This window comes from Telopea speciosissima, chromosome 3 (genome assembly GCF_018873765.1).
Source record: "Telopea speciosissima isolate NSW1024214 ecotype Mountain lineage chromosome 3, Tspe_v1, whole genome shotgun sequence".
Lineage (NCBI taxonomy): Eukaryota > Viridiplantae > Streptophyta > Magnoliopsida > Proteales > Proteaceae > Telopea > Telopea speciosissima.
Genome location: NC_057918.1, coordinates 16,684,490 through 16,710,962, shown reverse-complemented (window position 1 = coordinate 16,710,962; position 26,473 = coordinate 16,684,490). Strand labels below are relative to the sequence as shown.

Below are 26,473 nucleotides of genomic sequence, written 5' to 3'. Positions count from 1 at the left end.
TGAACAATAGAAACTATTAGATAATTCACGTATTGGACTTAATCGTCAATTGCTTACCACATTGTCTCATCGTGGTTTTTAATGTTAGGAAAAAAAAGTTTTCTAAACTTACTGAGGAGAATATTTTCCTAAACAAACTGCGAATAACACACTATGGACTATGGAGAATACACTAGCACCCTCTCTCTCTCTCTCTCTCTCATATCTACCTCTCCTTTAATTTTATTCCACATTAACTTGGATACAAGGCTATTAGAGTCACGCATGGGTTGTAATAATTCACCACGTAGCTTAGGCTTAGGACCTACAGCTTGATCAATTTGATTATTTTTAGTCATCTGAACCAATTTTTTTCTCTTTCAAGTTTGTAAAGCTGTAATGGATTCCCCCCCCCCCCCTCCCTTGTAGTCATGAAAAGAAAAATAAAAAAAGTCATTTGTTTGAGCTGAGCTTGATTAACGGATTTGGGTACTTTATAATGCGACATGGTATGTAACGCACCATCCAACAGCCCTGCATGTTTGAGCACGCAACCCAACACACAGATGTTGTGCTACAGAGGAGTCCTATCCCTTGATTAACCCTAGCTTCTAAGGGGACCCATCTGAATTAATAAAGTGGAGCATAATTATTTTCAGACAAGACATGGGACAATTTATAAGATAGGTTTCTTGCTGCATCACGCATCAGATCCATGATTTATGTAGTGAGGATCTATTTTATTTGGTAACATTTTAAACATCTTGTCATGGACGAGAATGGCTAAATGAATCCAAAAGTTAAGGAGAAAATGAGGGTTTGGCGTTCAATATCAATTTCTAACAAATCTTTAAACTACTTTCCCGTTAGAACCTATGAGAAAAAGGAGGGTTTGGTTAACTCTTGTCAAGATCTTGAGGAGCTGCAGGTTAACAACAAGAGAAAGATGCTTTAGAGAAAGTAGCAATTATTTTGTTCATTGTCAACTTTCTCCCACTATGGAATCAAAAGCACCCTTTAAATGTCAAATCCATAATGCTATCTTTACATGCACTTGCCTGTATGCATAAGGCCATGGTTCTAAGTTTCGGTACCAGGTATCGTATCATTGTATTGGAATTCTATATTGATACAAATCAGGTGGTTCAGCCAGCCAAATCGTCCTGATACGATCGATTCTACTAGATCCATATAGATATCGATCGAGATCGGGCACCGATATTGATACTCATAACTATGATGGTCATGCATACTTCCTATCTCGACCTTGAACTACTTGTGTGCAGATATATATCCATCACTTTGTAAATCAGTTTTCACTGACCCTCCCCAGACCTCGCAGTGGTAGGAGCCTCGTACATTGGATATATACCGTTTACTGTGTAAATCAGTTTTCAAACGTAATTACTTGATGTTTAAGGAGTAAACTAATACATTTTGGGTGTTTAAATCTTAGAAGAGAAGAAAAGCTAGCAAATGAAGAAAGCGACCATAATAAAAGAGTAGGTGGTGGTAGATTGGTAGTGCCCCAATTATGCAAAGGTCTCTCTCATGCACTAAAGAAACCGAAGAACCAAAGAAGAAGTAAAACTCTCTCTTTCTCTCTCTCTTAATGATATATGAACCTAATTTTTTCCTCATGGTAAAGAGAGTATCTCTCAACCCTCGGAATCTAACTCTTTAATTAATTGAACTGAGAAAGGGTATATCAGACCTTCAATAAGAAACTATAGAGTTAATGATGACATTTACTATTCTAGGAGTTTAATCAAAATGCCAAATCACCATGGTTGAAGATAGATTCTCTCCTTACCTTAGGTGAAAGAAAACTTTTGCTAATAATTTATAGGGGGATCAGTGCAAGGGTCATGCAAGTGTGACAGCCAATGAGAACGCATACTGTGGCATCTCAGGGGTGGGGTGGTCATTTTGCCCCCATTGTGTCTAGGCATAGCCCACGTGTCCCCCACAGAGATCTTTTCTCCTAATTTATATAATTTATCTCAGCTAGGAATAGGCTTATGTGATTGATAAGGTTTTTTTTTTCTTTGTTTTTTTTTAATTTTTTCTTAGTTGGAATGTTGAGTTGTCTGAATATTAAAGAGGACAAGTGTCATGCATGATTGGTTTAATGGATAACATTCCAGTAGTGCCACAAGGATAATGGAACCTGCAGGCCTGAAAATAAGGAGCAAAAAATAAAAAAATAAAAATTAGTGGCTTTTGTGAGTTGCCTTCAGCTTTAAGTTCATTCATTTGTGCTTTATATGCTCTAGAAGAAGATTAAAGCCACTCAACAACTCTACAAGTGGCATTCTATAATTCAAGGATTTAATTAAGGATGGTCCCACATGTGGTCCAATTATATATGGACCATTGGATTCAAATCTAGTTAGTTATCTCATGTATAGAAACTCATGTTGGTTCAAATCCAACTGATAAGGTTGAAGAGGATATAATGGGAATCTTCATAAATATCCAATTAGAATACTTAGAAGGAATCCATGGTATCTTACTTTTAAGTACAATTTGATCATAAAGCTAGCTTTTGTTTAAGGGAGAAAATTAAATAAAATAAAAGGACCTTGCAGAGGAATAAAATCTAAAATCTTCACCTTCTTTTGCTTCAACTTTATATTGCACGCTAATGGGTAACTTTAGGATTGAGTGGGTTTTAATATTTAGAGCATTACCGGCAAAAGGACTTGTTCAAAACTTGAAATGTTGGATTAAAGTGAAAAAGGAAAAGGCACATGTTTTTTTTAATTTATTTTTTTCAACTAAGTCATGGTTAGTGGACAAAGGAAGAAAAGGGATTAGCTAACTTTAGATAAGAATCATCCATTTGGTGGTTAAGAGGGACTATAGGCTGCATCATGGTTGTGGAAAAGTGACACGTTAGTATCTCTTATGAAAGTCGTCTTCTTTCCTTCATTAACGGTGAAGAGAGAATCTCTTAATCTATGGATTTTAGTGATTGGATGAGATCCTGGAATAGTATCAAAAGTACTTCGAATTTTGTACAATAAAGGATGGAGGGAATAATAACACACTCTAATGGTTAGATTTTTTTAAGAGAGAGAGAGAGAGAGAGGGGTAGGTTTTTGTTACGGTGAGATCCGATCTTGTGTTCCTTTGTGCTGGTCTGAACCAGTTGGGACGATGCTTAAGTTAGACCTCTTGCAACAACTAATACTCAAATCCAGAAATAGAAAATGAGAGAGCCCCCATACATGGACTAGGTGCTGCTATTTATAGAGTTAAGATGGTAGATCGGTATGTAATTCTTTCGACAATGGATGTAATAGAAAGTCTTAAATCTGAATAAGTGGAGCTTTTCGAGCTAGACACCTGTCGGCTAGGAAGTCATGAAGAAAGCATGCTCCCAACTAGGTTAGGCTCTGGTCAGGTTGGTTTACCATAAGGATTTAGTTGCTTGTTGATTAAGCTAAGTGTTCGTCTGAGGTGTCTGTCGAGTGAGAGTGACGTGGGATTGTGTGTTGATTGGCAAACGAGTTTGAGTTGGACGGTTGATCCAGGTCGACTTAAATGGTCAGCCTCATGACCAATTAGAGGATGATATCTCAGGTGTTCGTTTTCTAAGGCGGTTTACTTAGGCACAATGTCTGATGTTTGACCCATAAGGTAAAGTCAATTTCCAGTTCATAGTAATGCATTTGTATGGTCTAATTCGATCGGGTGTCCGATCTGAACGCCCTCCTTACCCTACCATGCCTCGCCATCTTATTGATTAGTGATAATTTGGTTCATCAGTTTTTATATTTGATATGCAATAAAAAACAGCCTATCTATGGATGATTGACATGTTGCACAAGGTCTAGTCAAAGTGCAAGATTGAGGTGGAACTGTTGTCATCCATCGAGAGCTTGAACTCTCTCATCCCATAACCGTCGATGTGACAAGGGACCTTCAATGGGGGAACTTACCTTTCTTCTTCAACAAGATATTCAATTCTACCGCCATATATCCCACAACTAGGTGGGTATTGTGTAAGATAATGGGACCCCTTAATCACATTTATTACTCTCACCCAACTAGTCGTGCAGTCCACCTCTAAGTCCGCTCCAACCCTCTTTCTTGTTCAACTCTTAGTTTGTGGTGTGTAGATCTCCCCCATACGTGACTGTACAAGTTCATATTCTAGCAACAACAATATTAGAAGCAAACCTTCAATATTTAATATTGTTTTGTTGTGTTTTAAAGGGTATGGTGAAGGTGGCAGCAGGTTTTGTTGATGAAGTCTGAGGGCTACTGTTGCCCAGACATGGGATGAAGTCCACCTTTACTTGGCCATAGAGTCGCGATGTGGTTCTCATAGCTAGCCTAACTACCCCTTAAAAAGAAGTAAAATTTTGGGGTTTGGGGAGCTGAGGAAATGAGTTCTTTAGGCCTAGTTTGGTAGAGAGTTGGTGAGATAGGAATGAAGAATGATCAAAAGTTTGTCATAGAATTTGGCTTCATTGAGAAAGGCTCGATTAGTTAACAATAAAATCTCAATCTCTCCTTTGTTCCTGTCAACTTTTCTTTTAAAATTCAATCAAAATGGGTCTTATTTTGAATGAAAAATAGTAAGGAGAAGTTATAATGCAATGGTAAAAAAAAACACATAAGAAAGAAAAAATAAAAAAAGACAAAACGAAGAAAATGAGGAAATGGCCTACCGACCATCTGCAAGACTTGTCAAAACCAAAACCTCCGTAAACAAAGACGAAGAGAGTGAGAGACCCACAAAAATGCCCCAAGGAGTTCGATGTCTCTACTCTCTCCTGAGTAGGTATTTTGTCTCCACCACTTTTCTTCATTTCACCATCTTTGCTCTAAAACCCAACAACTTGTGGGGTACTCATTCTCCCAATTTTTTACTACCCGCCATCCCCACCAACCAAATTGGATCCCAACAATTTGTAGTCATTCTCCCAATTTTTCACTCCCTGCCTACCCCCACCAATCAAATTGGGCCTTAAGGTTGTGTTTGGATGGATGTTTGGGAACAATGAAGGGTATTTTAGATCTCCAACGTATAAAGGGAGTGACAAAATCAAGAAGGAAAAAATAAGGAATGATCATATTAGAGCTGATTTGGAAATAGCCCCGATTCAAGATAAGCTATGAGAAATTCATCTGAGGTGGCATGACCATGTTCAATAGAGACCTTCGAAAGCCCCAGTTCGGAAGAGTGACCCAATTCAAATTGAATGTACTAAAAGAGTTAGGGGCAACCCTAAAACGACACTAGAAGAAGTGGTGAGGAAAGACATGCATAGTTTAATTAGAGGCCTTGTTTCAAGTATGACAATGAATGATTTTTTTTTTGGTTAATTGGGAGCTTTTACATATAGAGTTGATAGAAGGTGGGGGATCGAACCGGGGAGGGGATAAGATACCAGCCAAGAGACTCGAACTCGAGACCTCTTGGTGAGCATGGGCATGAAGCGCACCACGGCTCACCAACTGAGCTAAGCAGTTGTTGGTATGACAATGAATGATTGGAGAGCTAGAATCCATGTAGCCAATCCCAATTAGTTGTATATGACTGACTTGTAATTGTTGTTGCTTGTGTCCCTTCACCGTGAGCAAAGGAAAACTTTCTCCGCCATCCTTTTTTTTATTTATTGGTATCTACTTTATAGGGGAGGGGAGGGGAGGGGAGGGGAAGGGACCTGCCGGTGAGCATGGGCTTACCGCACCATGCTACAGCAATTGCACTACGCAGTTTAATTTCCTCCTCTACATATGGTTTGATATTTGAGTTAAGCTGGCCTGGTTTATTTGAAAGTTTAATAAAATTGAGAAAATATGTCACAACTCTCCTGCCATTATTTTACATGGTCTGTCCCAAATTTGTGTACACATAATGATACCATGAATATTTACAAATTTCTGAACCAATAATGTGAATTATCAAGGATGATATCTAGGCTTTTGGGTTGGGCTGAACTCGGTCCTACCTAGGCTCATACCGAGTCCATCCTGCTTAGAAGACGCTTGAACTTCAAATCTAGGTCTTGCCTTGGTCAGGCCTTCCTCAGTTCCTGATATGTAGTAAGCCCTATTGGAAATTAATTTTGAAGCTGGCATAGGCATATTGGTTATACCACATTTAAAGCAGGTTCAGGCTACTAATTGATGGGCCAACATGATTCAGTGCTGGCTTGGTTCTTACGTTTGGATTATTTACTACTCCTGGGCCCATTCTTGGGCCCAACGATCTTTTTTGGAGTATAATGATCACTAATTTTATCCAGTCCTCGATCCTCGTCTGGTCCATGGCTTAAAGGCCCATGCCGCATTTTGTAATTCGTAATATGTAACCATGGTTCTAAGTATCGGTATCGTATTGATGTATTGGCCGATACATATCAATATTTCCGGTATTTGATGCCGATACAGATCAGAAGTATCAGTCAAAAAAGTGATTCTTTTTTATTAGTAATATGTACCATGGTTCTAAGTATCGGTATCCAGGTCCAATCATCAACGATGACCAATATGGCCACCGATACCGATATCGATAACCGAGGCTTAGACGTTGAATAGTGATAATAAAATTCTCCAATATATAAACAGCACTGACCCTTGGAACCCCTCCCCCTAAGGGTGCAAGTTTGACCAAATGAGCCCAAACCCGAACCTGACCTGAGCCCAACCAAGAAGGGAGATTGAGTAACAACCAACCAATGTGGGCTTCCCTAGTGGTTGAAGATATAAACGTTGCAGCTAAGTTTTGTGGTTTCTGAACATTAGACATTATATAGTAGCTTCTTCCTATATATATTTTGGGAAAATGTTCTCTATGTGGAGGGGGAGGCCACATCAAGACAAAGTGAGAGGTAAAATGATCATCCCATCCCCATAAAAGACGGAAAACCTACCCCCAAGGTGCCAGCGTGCATGCGTGACCCCTGTGCTCCCCCATATGTTTTTAACATGTTTGTTCATGACCCTCGCCACAAAAATGTCTGCAAGTTTTCATAATTGTGTGAACATGGGTGCATGGCGGACAACCATTACAAGTCTAGGACAAGAATGGGAACTATAGTAGAGGTGTGGTACACACGACTAATATCTCATTTGATCTTTTGGACTATTTAGGGCTATTCAGTAATATACATTTGTATTTTCGATAATCTATATAACTAAACAAAAGATTAGGTAAGTAATTTGATAAATTAAAACCGTTTTTAAATATCCTAGTTTTTTTTCTATTCCTGTTGGGAGAAAAACATTGGAATGGCCACAATCAATACGGCAAAAAAACCCGGGTGGGCAATTTTGTGAAGAGGTCTTATTTTTCACATTTATTTCCATGCATGAGGGTTCTAATCTAGTTTGTTTTTGGTCTGCAACTCCGGTGAGGTACTGAAATTGCAATCATCTTGACAAAAAAACCATCATGGCTGTGATGGATTATCAGATTATCCTATTTGGGAGATTGATCTCTGAGCTAGTGGGGTCCAGAGCAATCCAATGGGGAAGGCAAGAGACGATTCCTCAATACGAGGATGTGAGGAAAGAGTATGTCAAGAGTATAGTTGGAAAACCAGATTTTCTGATTTGATTCATCTTCCCAAAAACTACTAATGACTCGACCTTGTCAAACCCGGTCAATTTGACATGTTTTCTTCTTATTTTTATGTAATAAATATGTTTAAACTTTTTTTTTGGGTAGAAAAATATGTTTAAATGAAAAACAGAAAAAATATAGAAAACATAGGGAAAAAAAATAAGAATCACTTATTAATGCATTTTGAATTTATACCATTGAACAAGAGAAGGGAACCAAGGAAATGAGGTGGGGGGTTTACTATTTTAAAATAAGGATTTACTATTTATTCAACTCAGTTTCTAAAAGAACCGGTTTTATGGTTTTTAAAAAATGATTAAACTCGTTGAGTTTGTCATGACTCGAGTAAAAATATTGAATCGTATGTGACTCAGACGATTTATGATCAAGTCTCGTCATTTTTTATTCTGACGAAATTTACACGACTCTTGACTAGGTTTTCCAACATTTTGACTTGACTCGAGTAACTCACCCTAGTCAAAACCCGATTTTTCCAACTATGTTCATGAGAAGAGAGAGATAGAGAGGGAGCATAAGCTTATGCCGTCGATTCAGAGAAAATTTGTCAAAAAATCAGTTTTTTATTTAGGGGAATAGAACGCTACCAGTGAGGTATTTTTATCCGCTGCTGTACTCATCGTGCGGCGCTGTAGGTGCCATGTGGGGCCCACTGTGCACACATGGCACCTACAATGCCGCACGATAAGTACAGCAACGCTGCAGTTACAGCAGCAGATAATGATCCCCCGGTGCGCTAGGCACCTTGGAGTGCCTAGAATTTCCGCTTTTACATGGGGGCAAGCCGATTATGTGTCTAGGTGTGGTCGCCACGCTTACCGCATGACCAAGCAGCGTTCTATCGCCCTTTTATTAAAATTTTGAGGGCAAAATGGTTCGATCCGACTTGATACGGCCGGCCAACCCATTTCAATATAGCCCCGCTACCGATATAGATACCATGCGTACAGATCTACAATCAACACGGTAGGCGATACCAAGATTCTAATCGAATGAGTTATTACAGTGCATCTAAGGCACCCATTACGGAGTACGGACCATAGTCACATCTTGTCATGTCTTTGTTCCCAACAACACCACCTTAACTCACTATTTTTTTTTTCGTCGACCGCTCTGAGTTTACATATATCTGATCTGCTGAACTGCAGCCAAAGCACGCAACGTGAAGACGATTTCCCATTCCTTCTCTACCATTTCATTGAATTTCTTTGTTTCTTTCTTCTTGAATTGCAAGAAATAGAATAAGGATTCGAGAAAGAGTTTTTTTTATTTTTTGGAGCTCGACCAAATCTTCTCTGTTGTTGATTTCAGATTTATGCGCGAGAATGTCGGATTGTTTCCCACCTTATTCAGAGGAATCAATACTCCACTGATCTATCTACAGGCACCGGTTTCTTCTACGGATTGAAATTACATTTCCGCAATGAGTTCGTGGTTCAAAGTTGCAGAAGGTATTTGATTTTAGCTTCTCTTTTTGATATTCTTAACCGCTCTGTTTATCTGTCGACATGCATTTGGATTTCTGACGAGTTTAAATAATGATGTTATGCAGTATCATATTAGGTTTTACCAAAATTGGGAGAGGGAATAATGTGGATTGAAAGTGTTTATGCCACATGTTTGAAGCTTTTTGTTAGAATAATCTACTGTTTCTTAGAATTATTTCATTAGGTGATAATACTTAAGTGATCTGGCTTTTCTTGAGGAGGAGATGCCTAAATTTTCCATAGGTAATAGGAACTAAATATATTGTTTGTAGATTCTAAAACACAGCAGATTCTTAGCATATACAGGATCATGATTCATGAATAAGATTTTGGTTTATTTAATAGCCAAATCAAGTAATCAACATAAATCCTTGAAAATATATACCAACTTAGGAGGGTATGATGGAGTAAATGATAAACAATTACATAATCAACAACACCAACAACTCAGCCTTATCCCAATTAAATGGGGTTAGCTGCATGGATTCTTGCCCTCCAATCAGCTCTATTAAAGGTCATACTTGATACAAGGCCTTAACTATGCATTTCAACCAGATTCAAAGAATTATAAGTAATACCCAATTTAGATGTTAATTTGGAAAAATGGTAGTACCATGTATCAGCCTTAGAGTGCATATAGTAGAGAATTTTTTAAATCAACATTTTTGCCCCTTATTGTGTTAATTTCCTGTGAAAAAATCTTCATTCACCTGTTGCAACATGTCTACAAAACATCCTGATTTTTGTATTTAATGATACTACCCTTGTGGGTATGGGTGTCAAAGATCCAATAGGCTTAACGCTCTTCTGGACATGAACACTACCTTCCCTTGTTAAGGTTGATAAATAAATAGGGCTTGACAATTAAGGATAGGGAAAACATTAACTCACTAACTAGACGGGTTCAGACTTCCTCAGTTTCTACAAACTCTTAATGCTCTATTCATAGTCTCTATCACTGACCGGTCTGGATCCATTTAGTGTTGATGAAGCCGGGCTCCGTGGATCGTCAGTAGCCTCCCAAGTGCTCGTGTTTTTCACGGATTTCTCCCTGGAACTGTTGATCCCTTCCGCTTTGCTCATCCCGAGCGAAGTTTTGAGCTTACAGCATGACTTTACAGGTGTCTTTCAACTCTGCTTGGTGATCGCTCGGGTACATGAGGGGGCGTGTCAGGGCCACTTAGAATCCATCCATGAAGGGAAAAACAAATGAAAGAGAAAATTTAAATACGATGGAGACAATCAAATTTTTTTGAGAGGTAGGACTTTGTTAAATGTATATGGTGAGGGACCCTCACCTTGTTATGTCAGTTTAGTTATTAGCTAGAATTAGTTTTTTATGTTTGGGTTTAGTGTAGTAGAGTCTTGATGTGTTATGTATCTTTGGGTCTACTTGTATTTGTTTCCTAGTTGGACTCTAATCTTAATAACAATATAAGTCATTGCCCTGGGCCACAATAGGATTCTATTCTGAATCCTACTGTGGCTCTAGTGGTTCAGTTCTTCTCCATTGATCTTATCTTCTCTTTCTCTCTTCAAGATTGGTAAGTACTAGTGCTAAGTTTCTCTGCTGTTACATGGTATCAGAACAATTTTAAGTCAGTACCTCTTCTTCTATCTCTAGTTTGATAGTCTCTTAGAGACCTTTTCACATGGTTGCAGCAACCTATGCTGCTATACATACTATATGAGACTCTAATTAATGGCTACATGAAAATAAACTAGAGTCTCCTTGCTTATACTTCCTACTTCTGGGTTTTCCATGGAGGTATTCATCTACAGGATTTAAATTCATCAACAAAGGCATGCATCACCCTATTTTTTGAAGTTTCTGGGTGAAGTAATGGTTGCAATTTGGTGTGTACATATACCGATGGGGTATTAATATAGACCAGCAACAATTGATAACCAATCCACAAGAGGATCGCAAACTTCAGGTCCAGCAAGAGTAAATACTTCGATCAGTTCTTAGATTTGCTGGAAAATTTCAGAACAATAAAATAAAAAATGAAATCGAAGAAGGAAGAAGAAGATAGGGTAGTAATTTTCAGACTTGGCCCTCTCACCAATGGCATCTCACCAAACTCTCTCCCAGAGCAAAGCACAAAGCTATGTTATTTTTTCTCAATCTCATTAATCAAATTCGTGTACAAGGTTGTAGCCCCTTACTAACTTTTATAGAAGACTCAAAAACGGACTCAAACACTAAAAAAGAAATGCCTAACCTAATCCTTAACTAATAAGATAACATAAACTGACTAAGAAACTAAGATAATGAAAGAAACTGACTCAAAACATGACTCTAATTATATTAATGAAGTAAATCTCGTTTTCCCACTTTCTATCCATATTTTAAGCCCATTAAAGTAGACTGTTACTAAGAAAACCCATGGGATCAAAGGTCTCAACACCTATATAACCCAACCCAAAGGTTATTTCCAATAAAATAAGCCATTTACATGACTTATCTGAATCAGGTATGGTTGTTAAAAATCTCCTGCAGTATTCTATTACTATTAGGATTAGTTGATGATCACAATAAGGGGAGAGTCCCTGTCGTGATATGCTTTTGTCTCTTTGAGTTTCCTTGTTAGTTGGTAGTTAGTCTTAGTCTTGTCCAATGTATACTCCTGCTAAGAGTCTATTGTTTTGCTATTATAAATAAAGGAGTAGACCATGATAGACTGATACACTGAATCTGTCATGGTTCAGATTTTTCTCCTTCTCTCATCGTTCTCTTCTCTTCTTCTTCACAGGTTCTGGTTTATTGTATTTGGTTACATGGTAACAGAGCCATGAAGAAGAAGAAAATTCTGAAACTCTCGTTATTGAAACATGAAAACTAGGGTTTCTTGTGCCTGAATATGATGCTTTCTTTCTGGTTCTATCCTGCGGTTTGATTATCTTCTGTTATACTTCTTCTATTTCTGTTATTCCATTAAAAAAAGAAGTTTCGACCCTATTGAAAGGAGAGAAATCGAATCAATCGTACCTGGAAGATGCAACGCTTCTTGCTTAGCTCTTTCTAGGGTTTGCTGTTACAGTTTTTGAGATGAATCTGAAGGAGAGGGTTCCTCTATGGTAATGGTAGTGGCTGTGGTGGAAGAACCCAATACTGTGTTTTGAGTGTTTTGTTGCCCAAGGAGGTTTTTGGTAACAAAGCCATGGGTCTACGAGGTCCACTAGTAGAATGCTCAGAGCTTTTCCTTCTAAGGTTGTGTTGTCTCCACAGGATTCACCTTGATTGAATAGAGTACTGGCTTGGCTCTTGTCTCCGCCTGGTTTGTCACTGCTTCCATGTTTTCCACCTCTGGTTACGTAGCCGATGGAAGGTTAATGCCTTTAATTCGTTGCATCTGATTTCCCATATTAATTCTTGTATTTTATTTTAATTCAGTCCCTATCACTTAGTGTTATTGCCAACAATAATTTTTAATTCCCTTCATGTTCATTATTATTATTCGCTTCCAAGTGTACCCTTTGTGAATAATTACAAATCCCCTTTGTGTCCTCTCTTCTTTCACATATCAAGTACCCCTCTAATACCTTGGTTAATTAGCCTGTGGGTGTTATTAGTCAGGTCATGGAGAACCCTAAGCTGGCCCACTGGGATGCAGCATGTCGCATTTTGAGGTATCTTAAAAGTGCTCTCAGAAAAGGCCTTATTTATCAACGTTATGGTTATATTAGTATTACGGGTTACTCTGATGCTGATGATGATCGTAGATCTACTATTGGATATTGTACGTTTGTTGGTGGAAATCCTGTTACATGGAAGAGTAAGAATCAAACTATTGTAGCTCGATCAAGTGCAAAGGCTAACTACTGGGCTAATGGGCTATTACTCATACGGCAGCAGAAATGATGTGGCTGAAGTCTGTTATTCAGGAATTAGGGTTTTCAGTCATTAAACCTATGAAAGTGTATTGTGATAATTAAGTTGCGATTTACATGGCCAGTAATCCAGTTTTGAGAGACTCATGGCTGGAATCTTCTGCCCTTCTTTTTCTTGCCCTTGGCTGCTGCATAAATTTTTTATCCACTATTTATAATAATGGTAAGTAACAGCTTTAAGACCCTTTTTTGACTCTCTATAACTTGGACTTGAGTAAAACAGACCCCAAGTCTGAAAACCTTTGCTGTAAAGTTATTTTGAAATAGGAAAATACTAACCTGAACAACCAGTAGGCACAAATTAGTGAACACTTTGACTACTTCCATTTTATCTGCAATTATTTCTTATTCACTCATGTTTTTCGCTGTATATTTTATTGATTTCATGCTGTATTGTCATCCTTATGTGCATGTAAATTGAAGTTTATTCAGAAGTGTTCGCTGTTTAGGTTAAATCTTAGACCAAGACTGGATAGGATATTTGTTTGACTCTAAAACAACTTAATTTCTTGAATCAGATTTATTGGAAGTGGTAGATCGGAGAGCAAAGTTGGTCGTTGGTGAGTTGTCTGATGAGCAGTCTGATTCACAACCATCAGGTATAGGTCTTGATGTTTCTCTTGGTACATATTTTTATCATGTACTTGTAAATTATTGTCTTACCTTGGGTTTCCTTGAATCATAATTCCATGTTTGTTTCCCTGTTTTTCTTTTGGCAATTAATAAGCATCCAATAGAGGGGAATCTCAAGCTAGGAGAACAAAACCAAGAGAGAAGGTCTTTGTTGGCATTATCTCTTACCTCTATTTTCATTCTAAAATAAATTCATGCAGACTAACAACTTGAATTATGTTACACAATCCTACTAGCTGAGAAAATCAATTATTTTGCAGGCACAGAAAAGACTTTCCTCTAATGAACCCAATAAAACAAGGGATGCAGCACGGGAGCACATTAGCATACAAGAATCAGTGTCTAATGAGTTAAATGATAACAGTAAGGTGGTGCTGTCATCTGAAAATGTTGGGACCATGTCTACTACTTCAGACGTCCAGACGAGCAAAGAACTGCAGCCCAATATTAATAAAGACACTGCTTCATCAGACATATCATTACTGGAGACACCCATGAATGATGGGGGTAAAGATGAAGCTAATCATATGACTGAAGTTCCATCTACAATTAATGATGCAGAACCTGTTACTTCATCTATGAGTGGTGAGCTTGTTGTTGAGAAAACTTCTGAGGGGCATGAAGATTCCTCTTTGGCTCTGTCCACAGCCTCCGGAGTTGAGGCTGTTGATAGAGATCTTCCAGCTGATAGTGGCCAAGATATTAAGTTGACAGATGAAGATACTACAGTAAATACTGACCAGGAGAAAACTGAACCTGAAACTGCAGAGACCAACAGTAACAATGACACACAAAAGAAAGATGCAGATATCAAAGAACAATTGGTTTCTGAGCCGAAAAAGCAACAGGAGCATAAAAGTAATAGTTCTCCAATCATAGTGCAAGACCAACTTGAAGAGGTAAAGTATGAATTGTAATGAATAAGTGTTAGATTGTTTACTAACCTTAGCATTTTGTATCTTTTACATGCTTAGATTTTAGGTGTTACCTTGACTAGCTCCTTTAGTTGATTGGCAGGCTCAAGGACTGCTTAAGAGTGCAATTTCATCTGGTCAGTCAAAAGAGGCCAGGTTAGCCAGGGTAAGCTCTTGTTTTATCATGGAAACGTTACACTGTTACGTGCATGCATTGGGTTGGCGTGAGATGTGCAAGTATATAGGAAAGTTGTTTAATTTATTTAATGATTAGTTAGTGTAGTTAGATAAATAGACGTGCATGGTGTAGTTATCTATTAGTTTGTGGAGTTAAATGAGATAGTGTTAGTAGTGTTGTACATGGGTAGAAGGAGTTTTAACTGTTTTAAATCCTATTAAATAGGTAGATGGAATGGAAAGTAGACTTTGAATGTAATTGGTTCTTATGTTTTCTCTCTGAGAAAGGAGGTCCGGCTTCCTCAATAAAGCCAAGGCGTCATGGCTTCGCCCGTAAGGCCAACCCTATCATATTATCCTTCGTTATCTCTTCTTCCCGTATTTTATCTCTTCTCCCTCCTTTCCTATTTTCTCTCATCTCTCCTACCAAGCACGAATCATAGACACTATTTTCTGCTTCTCTTTTCTGGCTTTCTTAAAGTATCATTTGCACTCCTCTAGAAAGAAGCATAGCCTCGATCTTGTCTCCCCAGGGTAGGGCTTGAGGAGCAATTTGCATGCCATCCAGCAATTGATAATTCATGCAATGTTTTAGTTGGCAAAATGTGAGGATCTGCACAGTTGTTTCTTATGTGTTTGCTGGGAAACAGTTCCTAACAAAACTTCTGTGTAACGGAAAATATCCTTATTCTATATTTCATTGAATTCGCATTTTGTAGCTGCTGTTCAACTCCTTATTTATGTGGGAGCCATAAATGTCTTAGTCATATCTGCTGTGATGTTCATGAATGGTTCAGAATATTACGACTTCCGGATCGGAGAAGCGTTCGGAACTGGCTCCGTGTTCATTTCGTTGGCAGAAACGATCCAATCTATTTGGGGCTTTGGGGAACCCAAAAATGAACTCTTTTGATTTGATTCATAGATAGAATCAATGGATAGATAGGCAAGAGATAGATGAACGAGATATCTTTTTTGTTTTCCTCTATAAAATGGGTTTACTTCACTGGTTTGTACAAGTATTTTTGTTTCACTAATTACTACTATCCTAGACACATCATGGTACAGGGTTATTTGGACTACAAGATCAAACTAGATTATAGACTAGGACTTTATGAGTAATGGTCTACAAATTGGGATTCATTAATCCAAGGTACTAAAACTCTTCACTCGGTACCAACTCGGTCTCTTGAAAAACCGAGTTGAGTTGAGATCTCGCCAAGTTGGTGCATTTTTTTTTTCCGACTCGAAGCCTTAACTCGGTGGGTTTTAGATCTAGTTTGGGTCTGAAACTTGGTATTCAGCCTATTTTAGGCCATTTAAACACAATGGCACTATCAGATTTTGCAAAAACAAAGTCCAAAAAGGAGTTATGTACCGGTCAAACTTAATTTGGTGTACACTAATGCTGTCAAAATTGCTCTGAATTAAAATATTTTCTTGGACATCAAAACAAATGAATATTTTACCGCACTTTTGGTTTTTAGCAATGTTTTACCATATTAAGATTTATGGAATTTTTAGATTTGAGAAAAACCCCAGCATTAGAAAGTTGAAAATTGCACCTACCGTCGAAAATCTAGTTTTTGTTCTTGAATTGGGGGGTTGACTTTTTTTCCTTTTGGAATTTTATTTTTTAACTATTTTTGTTGGATTCAAATAGGGGGGTATTTGCTTATTTATGAATAATATCTTAAGTAAATGAAATATTATTTACTTTAATGAGATTAGGCATAAATAAGTGTCTGTCTTAGTTCCTGGCCTAAATAAGTGTCTATATACCAAGGTTTGCATAGATAGGTGTCTGTATACCAAGATTTTCCACCAAGATCTCGAGATCTGGCACTCATATAAAAGAGTTTGGGTCGAGATCTCGAGAACTCAACGAGATCTCGAGATCTCGGTCAAGTTGTTGCACTTTTGCAACTCGTATGCCAACTGGTCTCGGTTTCTCAAAAAACCGAGAAACTCACCGAGATCTCGGCGAGATCTCGCGAGTTCTCGGCGAGATCTCGCGAGTTCTCGAACTATGCATTTATCGCAATTTTTTTTTCTTCCATTTGAGCTCATTTCTATAATTCCTTTAGTTGTTTTAATAGGTGCAAAGATCTTTTTAAAAGGGAGAATTGCCTAGATCTACTAAATAGAAAAAAGTTTTACAAAATTAGTAGGTGTAAATTATGTTTTACAATAATAAGTTACAATGTTAAAAAGATTTACCAACTCCTCATAATAGGAAAAAAAGTTTAAGGAACAACCTAAAATACCCCCAATACCAATATCGTTCTCTCTCCCCTTCTTTTTTCCTTGGACGAATGAACACCACTCCCACCTCCCTGCAAAGCTACCCCGCACCACCGCCACCACCATCCACCTCCTCCTTCCCCTGCAAACTTGCCCCCCGCGCCCACCATGCTCCCCTGTAACGACTTCACTACCTTGATCACCCAACCACCAGAGGAACCTAAAGGAGAGTCAAAAGCTCACCCTAGTCTTCAATGGATGTATGGGGGTGAACCTGCTCTAGCGGAGGTTTTCATAGTGATTAGTCAAAGCACCACTAAAATGCATGTCGATCATGAATTGCTGGAAGGGTTTTGTTTCATACCAATCCACCTCTGTCGGAGAAGACACATAACTTCCTCCATCAAGAACATCTGCAGTCATCTCCTCTGTTTCCTGATAACAAATTACCCCAAAATTTACAATAAATTTCCAAATGATAATAGGGTATTGGTGAAATTATGTAAGAGAGTAGTTCTGCGAAGTGTGAACGTACAAGAGAATTGTGATTGGACGACATTGGGCTTTTAGGCATTACGGAGTGGGAGAAAGTGGATCGTTTCTCGGGCTATCCCTTCTTCTTCCTCCATTTTAGCAAAGTCATTAAAAAAATTATTTTGTTTACTTCTTTGAGAGAGGGACACACATACAAGATAGAGAGAGAGAGAGAGAGATCCCATGTGTGAATGGATTTTTTGGATTTGACGGAGAACTTATGGAAACCAGGTGGACGAGCCCTCTTTAGAAATTTCACTTTTGTTTGCTCTCTTCCTCTTATCTTCTTCTTCTTCTTCTTATCTTTTCCCTTAAAATTCTTGTTTGATAGATTGTGCGCTGGTGAATATCTTCTTTTTTTTTGCCCTAAAATTTCATGGACACTAGGAGGGAGTGGTGTTCCTTCGTCGAGGAAGAAGATGATAGGAAAAAAAAAAAGGGGGAGAAGGATGTGTTAGGGGTATTTTAGGTTGTTTGTTTAGCTTTTTTAACTCACATGGGAATTTGGTAAATTTTTTTAACATTGTAACTTATAATTGTAAAACATAATTTATACCTACCAGTTTTATAATTCTTTTTTCTATTTAGTAGATCTAGGCAATTCCCCCTTTTTAAAACTACTGGTAATAATATATCTCCAGTTTTCTAAAATCTATTTAAGTCCTGGTCCATAGATCTTGCTCCACCACTCAAAGGCATAGTCCTGAGGATTGCAAATGATTACACTTTCTAGATGAGTTAATAATATGAGCAACTTTAATGCTGATAGACTAAAGTATTTACTGATGACATGAAGATAAACAAGCTTTCTGGCATAATTTGTTTTATTTTAATTTTCAAAATGGGTAGAGAATGTTTCAGATTTGGATTTCCTTGCAGGTTAGGTTTTCTACTTACTGGTTGCTTTATGAATTTATGCTCTTTCAACATTTAGGTTTGTGCTGGGCTTTCATCCCGCCTTCAAGAATATAAATCTGAAAATGCGCAGCTGGAGGAACTTCTCATTGCAGAGGTACTTATTTTCCATCTGTGGATCTAGTGAAATTCTAATTTATTCATACTGGCCCAAACTATATTGTATTCTTTAAAGAAGAGTATGTTTACTAGTCCATTGCTACCTTAACAGAGAGAACATTGCAAGTCATATGAGGCTCAGACCAGGCAGCTACAGCAAGATCTGTCCACATCAAAGATGGAAGTGACTAGAGTTGAATCAAATATGTTGGAAGCTCTGGCTGCAAAAAATTCAGAAATTGAAGCCCTTGTCAGTTCAATGGAGGCATTTAAGAAACAAGCTGCTGTTTCTGAAGGAAAGCTGGCTTCTCTGCAGGTATCTTTCACATATCGATAATCACAGCCCTATGTTGGGTTATTGGTGATTGACTCTTCATTTTTTTATTTTAGAGTGTTATTAGATGATGTAAATTAGCCAGCTCCCTTTTTTAATAATCACAAGATCATATTTATGAAGCAGTGTCAACACTTTAACCAATTAAAAATGGGCTTGCTGGCCTTAGTCTTGGCTGGAGTTGGGTTTTAGATCTATTGTTTATGGGCCTTCTGGTGGACTAAGGTAAGGTTGTTTGGCTGCTTCTGAAACTTCTAGATGTCTTGGGTTGTATGCAATAGTTGGGCAGTTTTTTTTAGCTAGTACTTTCTGCCCTAGCAAGAAACTTGGGTGTGTCCTTCTAATATGACCTTGAGCAATAAGCCTTGTTCTTTTTGGCCTTCCCCTTTCGCTCTATTATGAGTTGTCGTGCTTTGTTGATACTATAAGGTGTATTCTTATTTCTTAGGCCCTTGTCTTCTCCTTTTCAGTTACTTTCCATTTTCTGAGTTCTACACCCTTTCAGCCCCATGGTCAGCCCTTCTCTTCCTACCAATGTCTTCAGGACCATTGGACCCAGTGATTGGACCACTTGGAATGTTGACTGCGATGCCACAACAATCTGTAATGATCTCAGGACCACACATTATCCAAGAAACAACAGTGAACCATTCAGTTATGACTGTTGAACAATTCTGACCCTTGGACCGCTGGCCAAGGCACTTAGAGATTTAAGCTGGGACGTAAAAGTCTCAACACACAGCTATAAAAGTTACAAACCTTTGCAATTGTTACTATTGCTTGAGTATATTGCAAGTGTGATTCATACCCAGCACTCATGCACAGGACTACTGGATAGGTGAGCAATGCCAAGTTGCCAACACAACACAAACAATCACTAAGTTAACACAGACATTATCATGTTTAAATTTTATTATATTTCAACCTGCACTGTTTGAACTGACAGACAGCTGAGCTCCAAGTAAGAATGTCCCAACTTCTGGTCCAGTTATGAAGACACTGCTTCCTACCATTTAGGGCTGCAAATGGGGACGATAGGGTCAAGTAATGACCTTACCTATATTGTCCTAGTCAAAATGAAATTCTTACCCTATCGGGTGCGTGTGTAATCCCATTAATTGGCGAGTAAACAGGTGAAGAAGGTAAGACTAATGTGTTCAATAAAATTCCCACCTATTTTTCCAACAAACAGTATAGATATTTACCTATATGCACAGAACACTACATTATTCCTTTTATAAAGCCTAACAAACAATCACAAAAACCTGCCCATGAAACCCTAACCAGCTCCTTCCATCCCCCCTTTAAACCCTAGCCAGTTGGTACTGTTTTCACAGTCTTATTTGTTTGCTGCTATCCTGTGGCAGAGCCCGTACCCCAGCCGAATAAGGGTCGGATCGGCTACTGACGATCCTGTCCAATCCAAACCAATTCTATGTGTGATCCATGAGAAGTAGGGATCGGTCATAAAAATTTCCCAGAATTGTAGAAATTTTGTATGGATCTGTAAAATCATAACTGACATGTAAAATCTGAATGTTCTCTTGATATTCCCCAATGTTTCTCCCTTTTGCCCCAAAAAAAAAAATGAAAACCAAAAATTTGGAGGTGTTTTGAATGTAAATGCAGTTCATGATTTGCAGGAGAAGAAACATCATGCCAATCTAAAATACATTGCAGAAATCCATAGATCTCTGACCTAAATACGCTTCATCTACATGTTTAATAAGAAATACTTGAAGAAAAAATGAATCTGGGTCTAAAATACCTATCAATAACACCTCAGGAAACGAGGTTAGATCTGATTCTTCTCGCCCAAAACTAGTTCTTTTGTTGATTGGATCAATCTACGCCATAGATATTTGAAAAACAGCATTTTCCCTATGTTTTCTGGTCTTGAGATTGTGGGATTTAAGAACTACAATAAAAAAATCGCAGGGTTGTAGACTGGCTTTGTTTTCTTCTCTGTAACTGATGGCCAATCCAACCGATCCCATCGATTCTTGAGTTACCAAAGGAACTAAGCCAAAAAAATCAGATTGATTACTGCCAATCACGACACAGATCGGTTGTTCTGATCTCGAATCTTAAAACCATGGAATCAACATAGCTATCCTGTGATCATATCAATCAACTACTCTCTTACTAAACCCCAACCGTAATTTTACCATAAACCTTAATTTTCTCTCTTCTTGCAATTCTTTTCTAGATCTACCTAGCAGGCATCCTTTCTCGTAATTAACCCTATCATAGGGTTCAGTTCACCCTTCATGGGATTGTTGAGGAACAAGACTTCTACATCATAAACCCTGAACGCAACCCCTTATTATTTTCATTAGTGGTAGCCCATAGGCTGCACCCTAAGCTACCCCCACATGAAAGTTGCCCCATCTGGAAGTTCACCAAAATCAAAAGCAATCAAATCCGCCCCAACTGCAGGCTGTATTTGTAACTTCTTCACAATCCTATTTGGCCATTCAACTTTTTTCCCCTAAATCTCTCAGCTGTAGCTTAAGATTCTTTTGCAACCACCAAAATTTAAAAACAGAATCCCCTATAAATTTTTGAAAGTCTAGTGTCATTCTTCAATCTGCATCACTTCCACTTAATTAAAATCAAGTTCTCAATGTCCTCTTACGTTCAACAGTTTACTCTTTTTCTTTAAAACCTTCTCAGTTCTGCCCTGCAATTGTTAGATGTTTGCTTCACCTAAAAGCTTGTACTGCTAGGGAAGGGCAGCATCAATATATACATCAACTCTCCCCCGCACCTGCAGGCCAAGATCCCATGGTCCTTGCAAGTGGAACTCACGCGGAATTTCCTTTGCGCAGCACCGAGGGAGAAGAAATGTCGGGAAAACTCTTCCGATGCACTTCCCAGGAGTCGAACACTTGACCTCCCTTCTCTGAAACCATGTTCGCTACCGTTTCACCAAAAAGCTTGAACTGTTAGGGAAGGGCAATGTCAATGTATACATCAACATTAGATAATATTCTTTTATTATTTGGCTATCTCCATTGTGGTAGGATCTGCCATAAACAGTGACTAATCCCACAAATATGGGTGGAGATTTCAACATTTGTAGTCATTAGATTTGGATAAAAGAGATAACACATACAGTTTTCTTTTTTTGTTTCATTCTCATCTAATTCATCACAAAAGTGGCCCATTCCTGGCAGTTTGGATTCTGAAGATACCAACTGTGCATAAAGGAATGCTGAACTTATATTCTAGCTACTCAAGTTGTGAGCATGGTTTTCCATAAGAAAGTGAACTTGCGAAAGAAATTTCTAACAATAGGGAGTAGCTTCCTAAAGAAGCAATAAGCTAACAGCCTAACACAGGGTATAAGGCTTCTGTAGCCAGGTATATGGTCCTGGAAACATCTTATGGCCTGGTATAGGTTCTAGTCATGAGTTGGGCTTGATCATGGGCTTAGGCTTATTTATTGGTTTTGTTCCATATTTTTCCCATTTCTTGGATCCTCTGTTGTAGATTTTGTAGGTGGTAGGCCCATCACCGTGGGACCTACTGAGTGCCACTTTTATTGGCCTTTAAAATTGTGGAATCTTCATGAAGCCTTATTGACCATAAAATTCTGAAAATGGTGTTGTTAGGAGTTTAAATAGACTCTTCTCTATTGGTTTGTTCTGCTAATATTCAATTATTTGAAATTTCACCCTTGGGGCCAGGGTGTGATTTCAATCCCTGGTGTAACTGAAATATCTACCCATAATTTTGCCAATTTTGACTCTTGTCGAAACCAAAATATTTTGGCCCAATCTTGCCACTTTTGCTTTAAATTTTGAACCTTTCTAACATTTTTTACTTTTAAACAAAGTGATGATGCTTGAGTGCCTTATCTTCTTTTGGCTATTTTGGATGTTTATGGGTTATAGGGTTCCTTTTAGCAGTCCTATTGATTTAGAGACTCAATTTTTGTAAAAAATTGGATATTTAGAAAGTAGTATCCTCAGGGCCGTCTCTTTTCTACCAAATACATGGAACATGAAGAATGGAGAATAAAACAACAAGAAGCCAATTGTGTCATTTTTTTTTCTTTTGCATCTGTGAGCATCCCCTTAAAAAACTAAGCTTTAATAATTTTTGTCGGAGGGAAAACCTGTAAAAGCTTTTGACTTGTCTTTCTTACTTGGACTTTTTAAGACATCTGTGAATATAATGATGGTCTTCTCATATTTCTAATCAGGCAGACTTAGATTATATTATGAGGAACCGGGAACTTACAGAGACACGGATGATGCAGGTATGGAGGTTATTTCTTTTTGTCAATTTACATAGATGACTTAGTTTTTCTGGATCTTCATGTGTCTCTAGGATTTTTCTTGGTGTTTATGGAGTGAAGGTCTTTGGTTACGTTGTGGTGCCTGAAGTTTTTCCAGTTTCTCAGTTGTTGGTTGTTTGTATTTTGGGCTGTCGGGTTTGGTGGGTCTTTTTTGGCTTCCTTTATCCTCTCTCTGTCTCTCTGATATTCTTTGGCAAACTTATTTTGTTTACCACCATGAAAAAAAAAAAAGGAAATTCTGAGATTGGAGCTTGTGTACATTCACTAGGCTTTAAGGGAGGAGATTGCATCTGCAGAACGGAGGGCAGAAGAAGAGCGTGCAGCACATAATGCTACCAAAAAGGTTAATCACTGAATATGTCTAAATAACTTCTTCTTTTTTGGTTTCCCTGCACTGTAATAATGTGTTTAATGAACAGGCTTCTATGGAAAGGGAAGTAGAATTAGAACATAGATCTGCTGAGGCATCGACAGCCCTCGCAAGGATACAGGTATTGTAAGGACCAATGATGTTGATCAGATGCCTAAAACTAGTTGGAAATGTGTACTAAGTACTGACTGAATTGGTCCATTGTGATTATATTTTGAACATGTTGGTCTTTGCTTGGAACTTTACATAAATGTTGATGTGTTTGATTGAGAGGAATGATTGGGCTGCTAGTGCGACAGCCCTATTCTATTTATAATAAGTGGCATACAGGTACAAGTGCATTAATGCCCCTATGGACAGATTTACCCTTATACCCATATTACATCCGATATTACAACACTCCCCCTCAAGTTGGTGCATGGATATCACACATGCCCAACTTGCATACAATAGGATGAAGCAACTTACTACTTAACCCCTTTGTAAAAGCTGGGTTTACCTCTGTATCTCCTCTCCCCACTTTTCTGGCCTTATCAATGGTAGTCCAGCAGGTTACTTCCCCTCCTCTACTGGTATAAGCCAAGGTTGTCCCCTATCCTCTTACCTCTTCACCTTATCCCTTGAGGTCCATTCTTGTTGCGTCCAATCCTTCACTGACCTGCAACTCATCACTCCCCTTCCCAAGGGTAAAGCCCTAAACCTTACCCACCTTGCCTTTGCTGATGATCTCATGCTCTTTTTTAAAGCTGACCCCCCCCCCTTCTCCAATCCATCCAGTCTTGTCTGAACCTTTTCGAGGCTATCTCAGGCCTTAAAGTTAACTTCTCAAAGTCCCTCCTCTTCCTTTCAGGAATCTCTGAGGACCTCAAAGCCTCCCTTCTGCAGATATCGGGGTTCAAATCCTACTGAGAGGTCCATTAGAGATCAGAAATTGTTGAAGAAAGAACAAGATGTTTCTTTTGTCCCTTCCAGGTGATTGGAAATAAAGAAATGGTTGATATGTTCAAGATAATTGTGTATTTACAAAATACCATCTCAATTCATCCTATTTCACCAGATCCGGGGTGTGATATGGTTCCGAAGGGTGAACCGGATATGGACAGCTCCAATAAGATTTCAGTCTTGAACAAAATTCTTTTTTATTTTTTATTTTTTATTATTTATTTCATCTATTCCATGACCGGAATAGGGGGGAAATCCATTACACCACAATTTTGAATCAGAAGAGAGATTTCAAGAAATGGTAGATCTATTCACTCTATCAATAACCGAGTCGGGTCTGTTGTATCATAAGGGATTTGCCGTTTCTATTAATTTCCTACAGATTGGATCCAAAAAAATCTTGAATGAGGTATTCAACTCTAGGGATGAATCGGGGAAAAAATTCTTTATTGGTTCTACCTCTCTAAATTGTTATGAAGAGAACGAATCTTTTTAGCGAAGGATCAGAAAAAAATCGGTCTGGATCTCGTGTGGGAATGATTTGGAAGGTCCAAAACTAAAAACAGTGGTATTTGCTAACAATAACATAATGGAGGCAGTCAATCAATATAGATTGATCTGAATCTAATTCAAATCCAATATAGCATCTAGGATACATAAGAAATGTATCGAATCAATTATTCTTAATGAATAAATCTGATTGCAACCTTTAATATGGAATTTAAAATGATCAAATAGGAATTGATACTTTGAATCATGGAACTATAATGAAATATACGATCAACCAACATTTCTTGAATTTGAAAAAGAGGAAAAAAAAAGTGGTTTAATCCTCTTATTTCTCGAACTGAGAGATCCATGAATCAGATCCTGATGCTACAGATACAAATGGTCCAATGGAAGCAATAATTTTCTGTTCTTTAGAAGATTCTAGTTACTCTCTCAAAAATGCAGTATCATAGAAATAAATTGTTTTTTTTTCTTTTCTTATTCTTTAAAGACCATGAAGAAGTCACATCTATTAAGTGCCATTAGCATCTATGATTTCATTGCAATCTTTGACGATAGCCTCGTTATTCAGAGAACAGTGGATGAGAGGACAGCAAGGGCAGCAGAACTAGAGCAGAAGTTGGCATTGCTTGAGGTAGAATATTTGTGTTTTGCAAATGAGATGGAAGCTTTTGTTTCTCATTCCTAAAATGTGAATACTCTCTTAATCTCTTCAGATTGATCATCATTACATTTTATCAGGTTGAATGTGCATCACTAAATCAAGAGCTGCAAGATATGGAAGCTCGTGCTCGCCGTGAACAGAAGAGGTCACCCGAAGAAGCAAATCAAGCACTTCAGGTAGAAAGAATAAACCTTTAGCATATTGGGACTGATCAGATCTTTATTATCCAATTCTAGTATGGTGAACCATATGCAGAAGCTAAAAGTTTGATGTCTTTATTCGTGTCTTTGAAGCGATAAATACTCAAGATGGCGCATTTCCCTTTTTTCTAATCTTCATGATAGTTTTGTTTTTAGGCATATGTAATACTGTTAATATTCAGGATATCTTTCGATGATTAGGCAAGCAGTGATTAAAGCTTGAGATACAATAATCCACTTACTTTTTTTCTGCTTTAATATTTCACGAAAAACTGTACCTCAGTTAAAGGTAATTTTGCAAGTTCAACGTCAGGGTTATTCTCTCTCAAAACAAAAACTCTCTCTCTCTAGTTTTGTTCTATTCGCTGATAGGAGCATTAGTGCTTACCAAAGAAATTCCTTGATTTGACTACCATCTTTAAGTTTTTCTCTCACTTGTTTCAGACAAATGTTCAAGTTATAACAATATTTTAAAGCTCCCATTTCCGGTCATTTACTTTAGATCTTCAAATTTAAAGATGCAGGCATGGCAAGAAGAAGTGGAGCGTGCTCGCCAAGGTCAAAGAGACGCAGAGGGCAAGCTTTTTTCTTTGGAGGCAAGTGTCTTTTGGTTATTACTTGACAGTATTGTTGTTAATGAAACCTATATTGTATATTGTTATAGCTAA

The 26,473-nt window shown here is 38.0% G+C and overlaps 1 protein-coding gene across 3 annotated transcripts in view; it reads left to right on the top strand.

Moving 5' to 3' along the window:
• Positions 1-8,713: 8,713 nt before the first annotated feature.
• LOC122656971 (golgin-84) overlaps positions 8,714-26,473 on the top strand; it is a 25,512-nt gene continuing 7,752 nt past the window's right edge. For 2 of the 3 annotated variants that reach the window (XR_006332197.1, XM_043851691.1), the window contains exons 1-13: positions 8,714-9,033; positions 13,482-13,562; positions 13,691-13,740; positions 13,857-14,495; positions 14,614-14,676; positions 18,400-18,477; positions 18,592-18,795; positions 23,024-23,080; positions 23,388-23,462; positions 23,539-23,610; positions 25,513-25,575; positions 25,683-25,781; positions 26,324-26,401. Coding sequence is in view for 2 of the 3 variants with exons in the window: in XM_043851691.1 (XP_043707626.1) it covers positions 9,006-9,033; positions 13,482-13,562; positions 13,691-13,740; positions 13,857-14,495; positions 14,614-14,676; positions 18,400-18,477; positions 18,592-18,795; positions 23,024-23,080; positions 23,388-23,462; positions 23,539-23,610; positions 25,513-25,575; positions 25,683-25,781; positions 26,324-26,401 (1,587 nt within the window). In the remaining variant the exon portion in view is untranslated. The remainder of the gene's footprint in view (positions 9,034-13,481; positions 13,563-13,690; positions 13,741-13,856; positions 14,496-14,613; positions 14,677-18,399; positions 18,478-18,591; positions 18,796-23,023; positions 23,081-23,387; positions 23,463-23,538; positions 23,611-25,512; positions 25,576-25,682; positions 25,782-26,323; positions 26,402-26,473) is intronic. The other variant, XM_043851692.1, reaches the window with a different exon arrangement.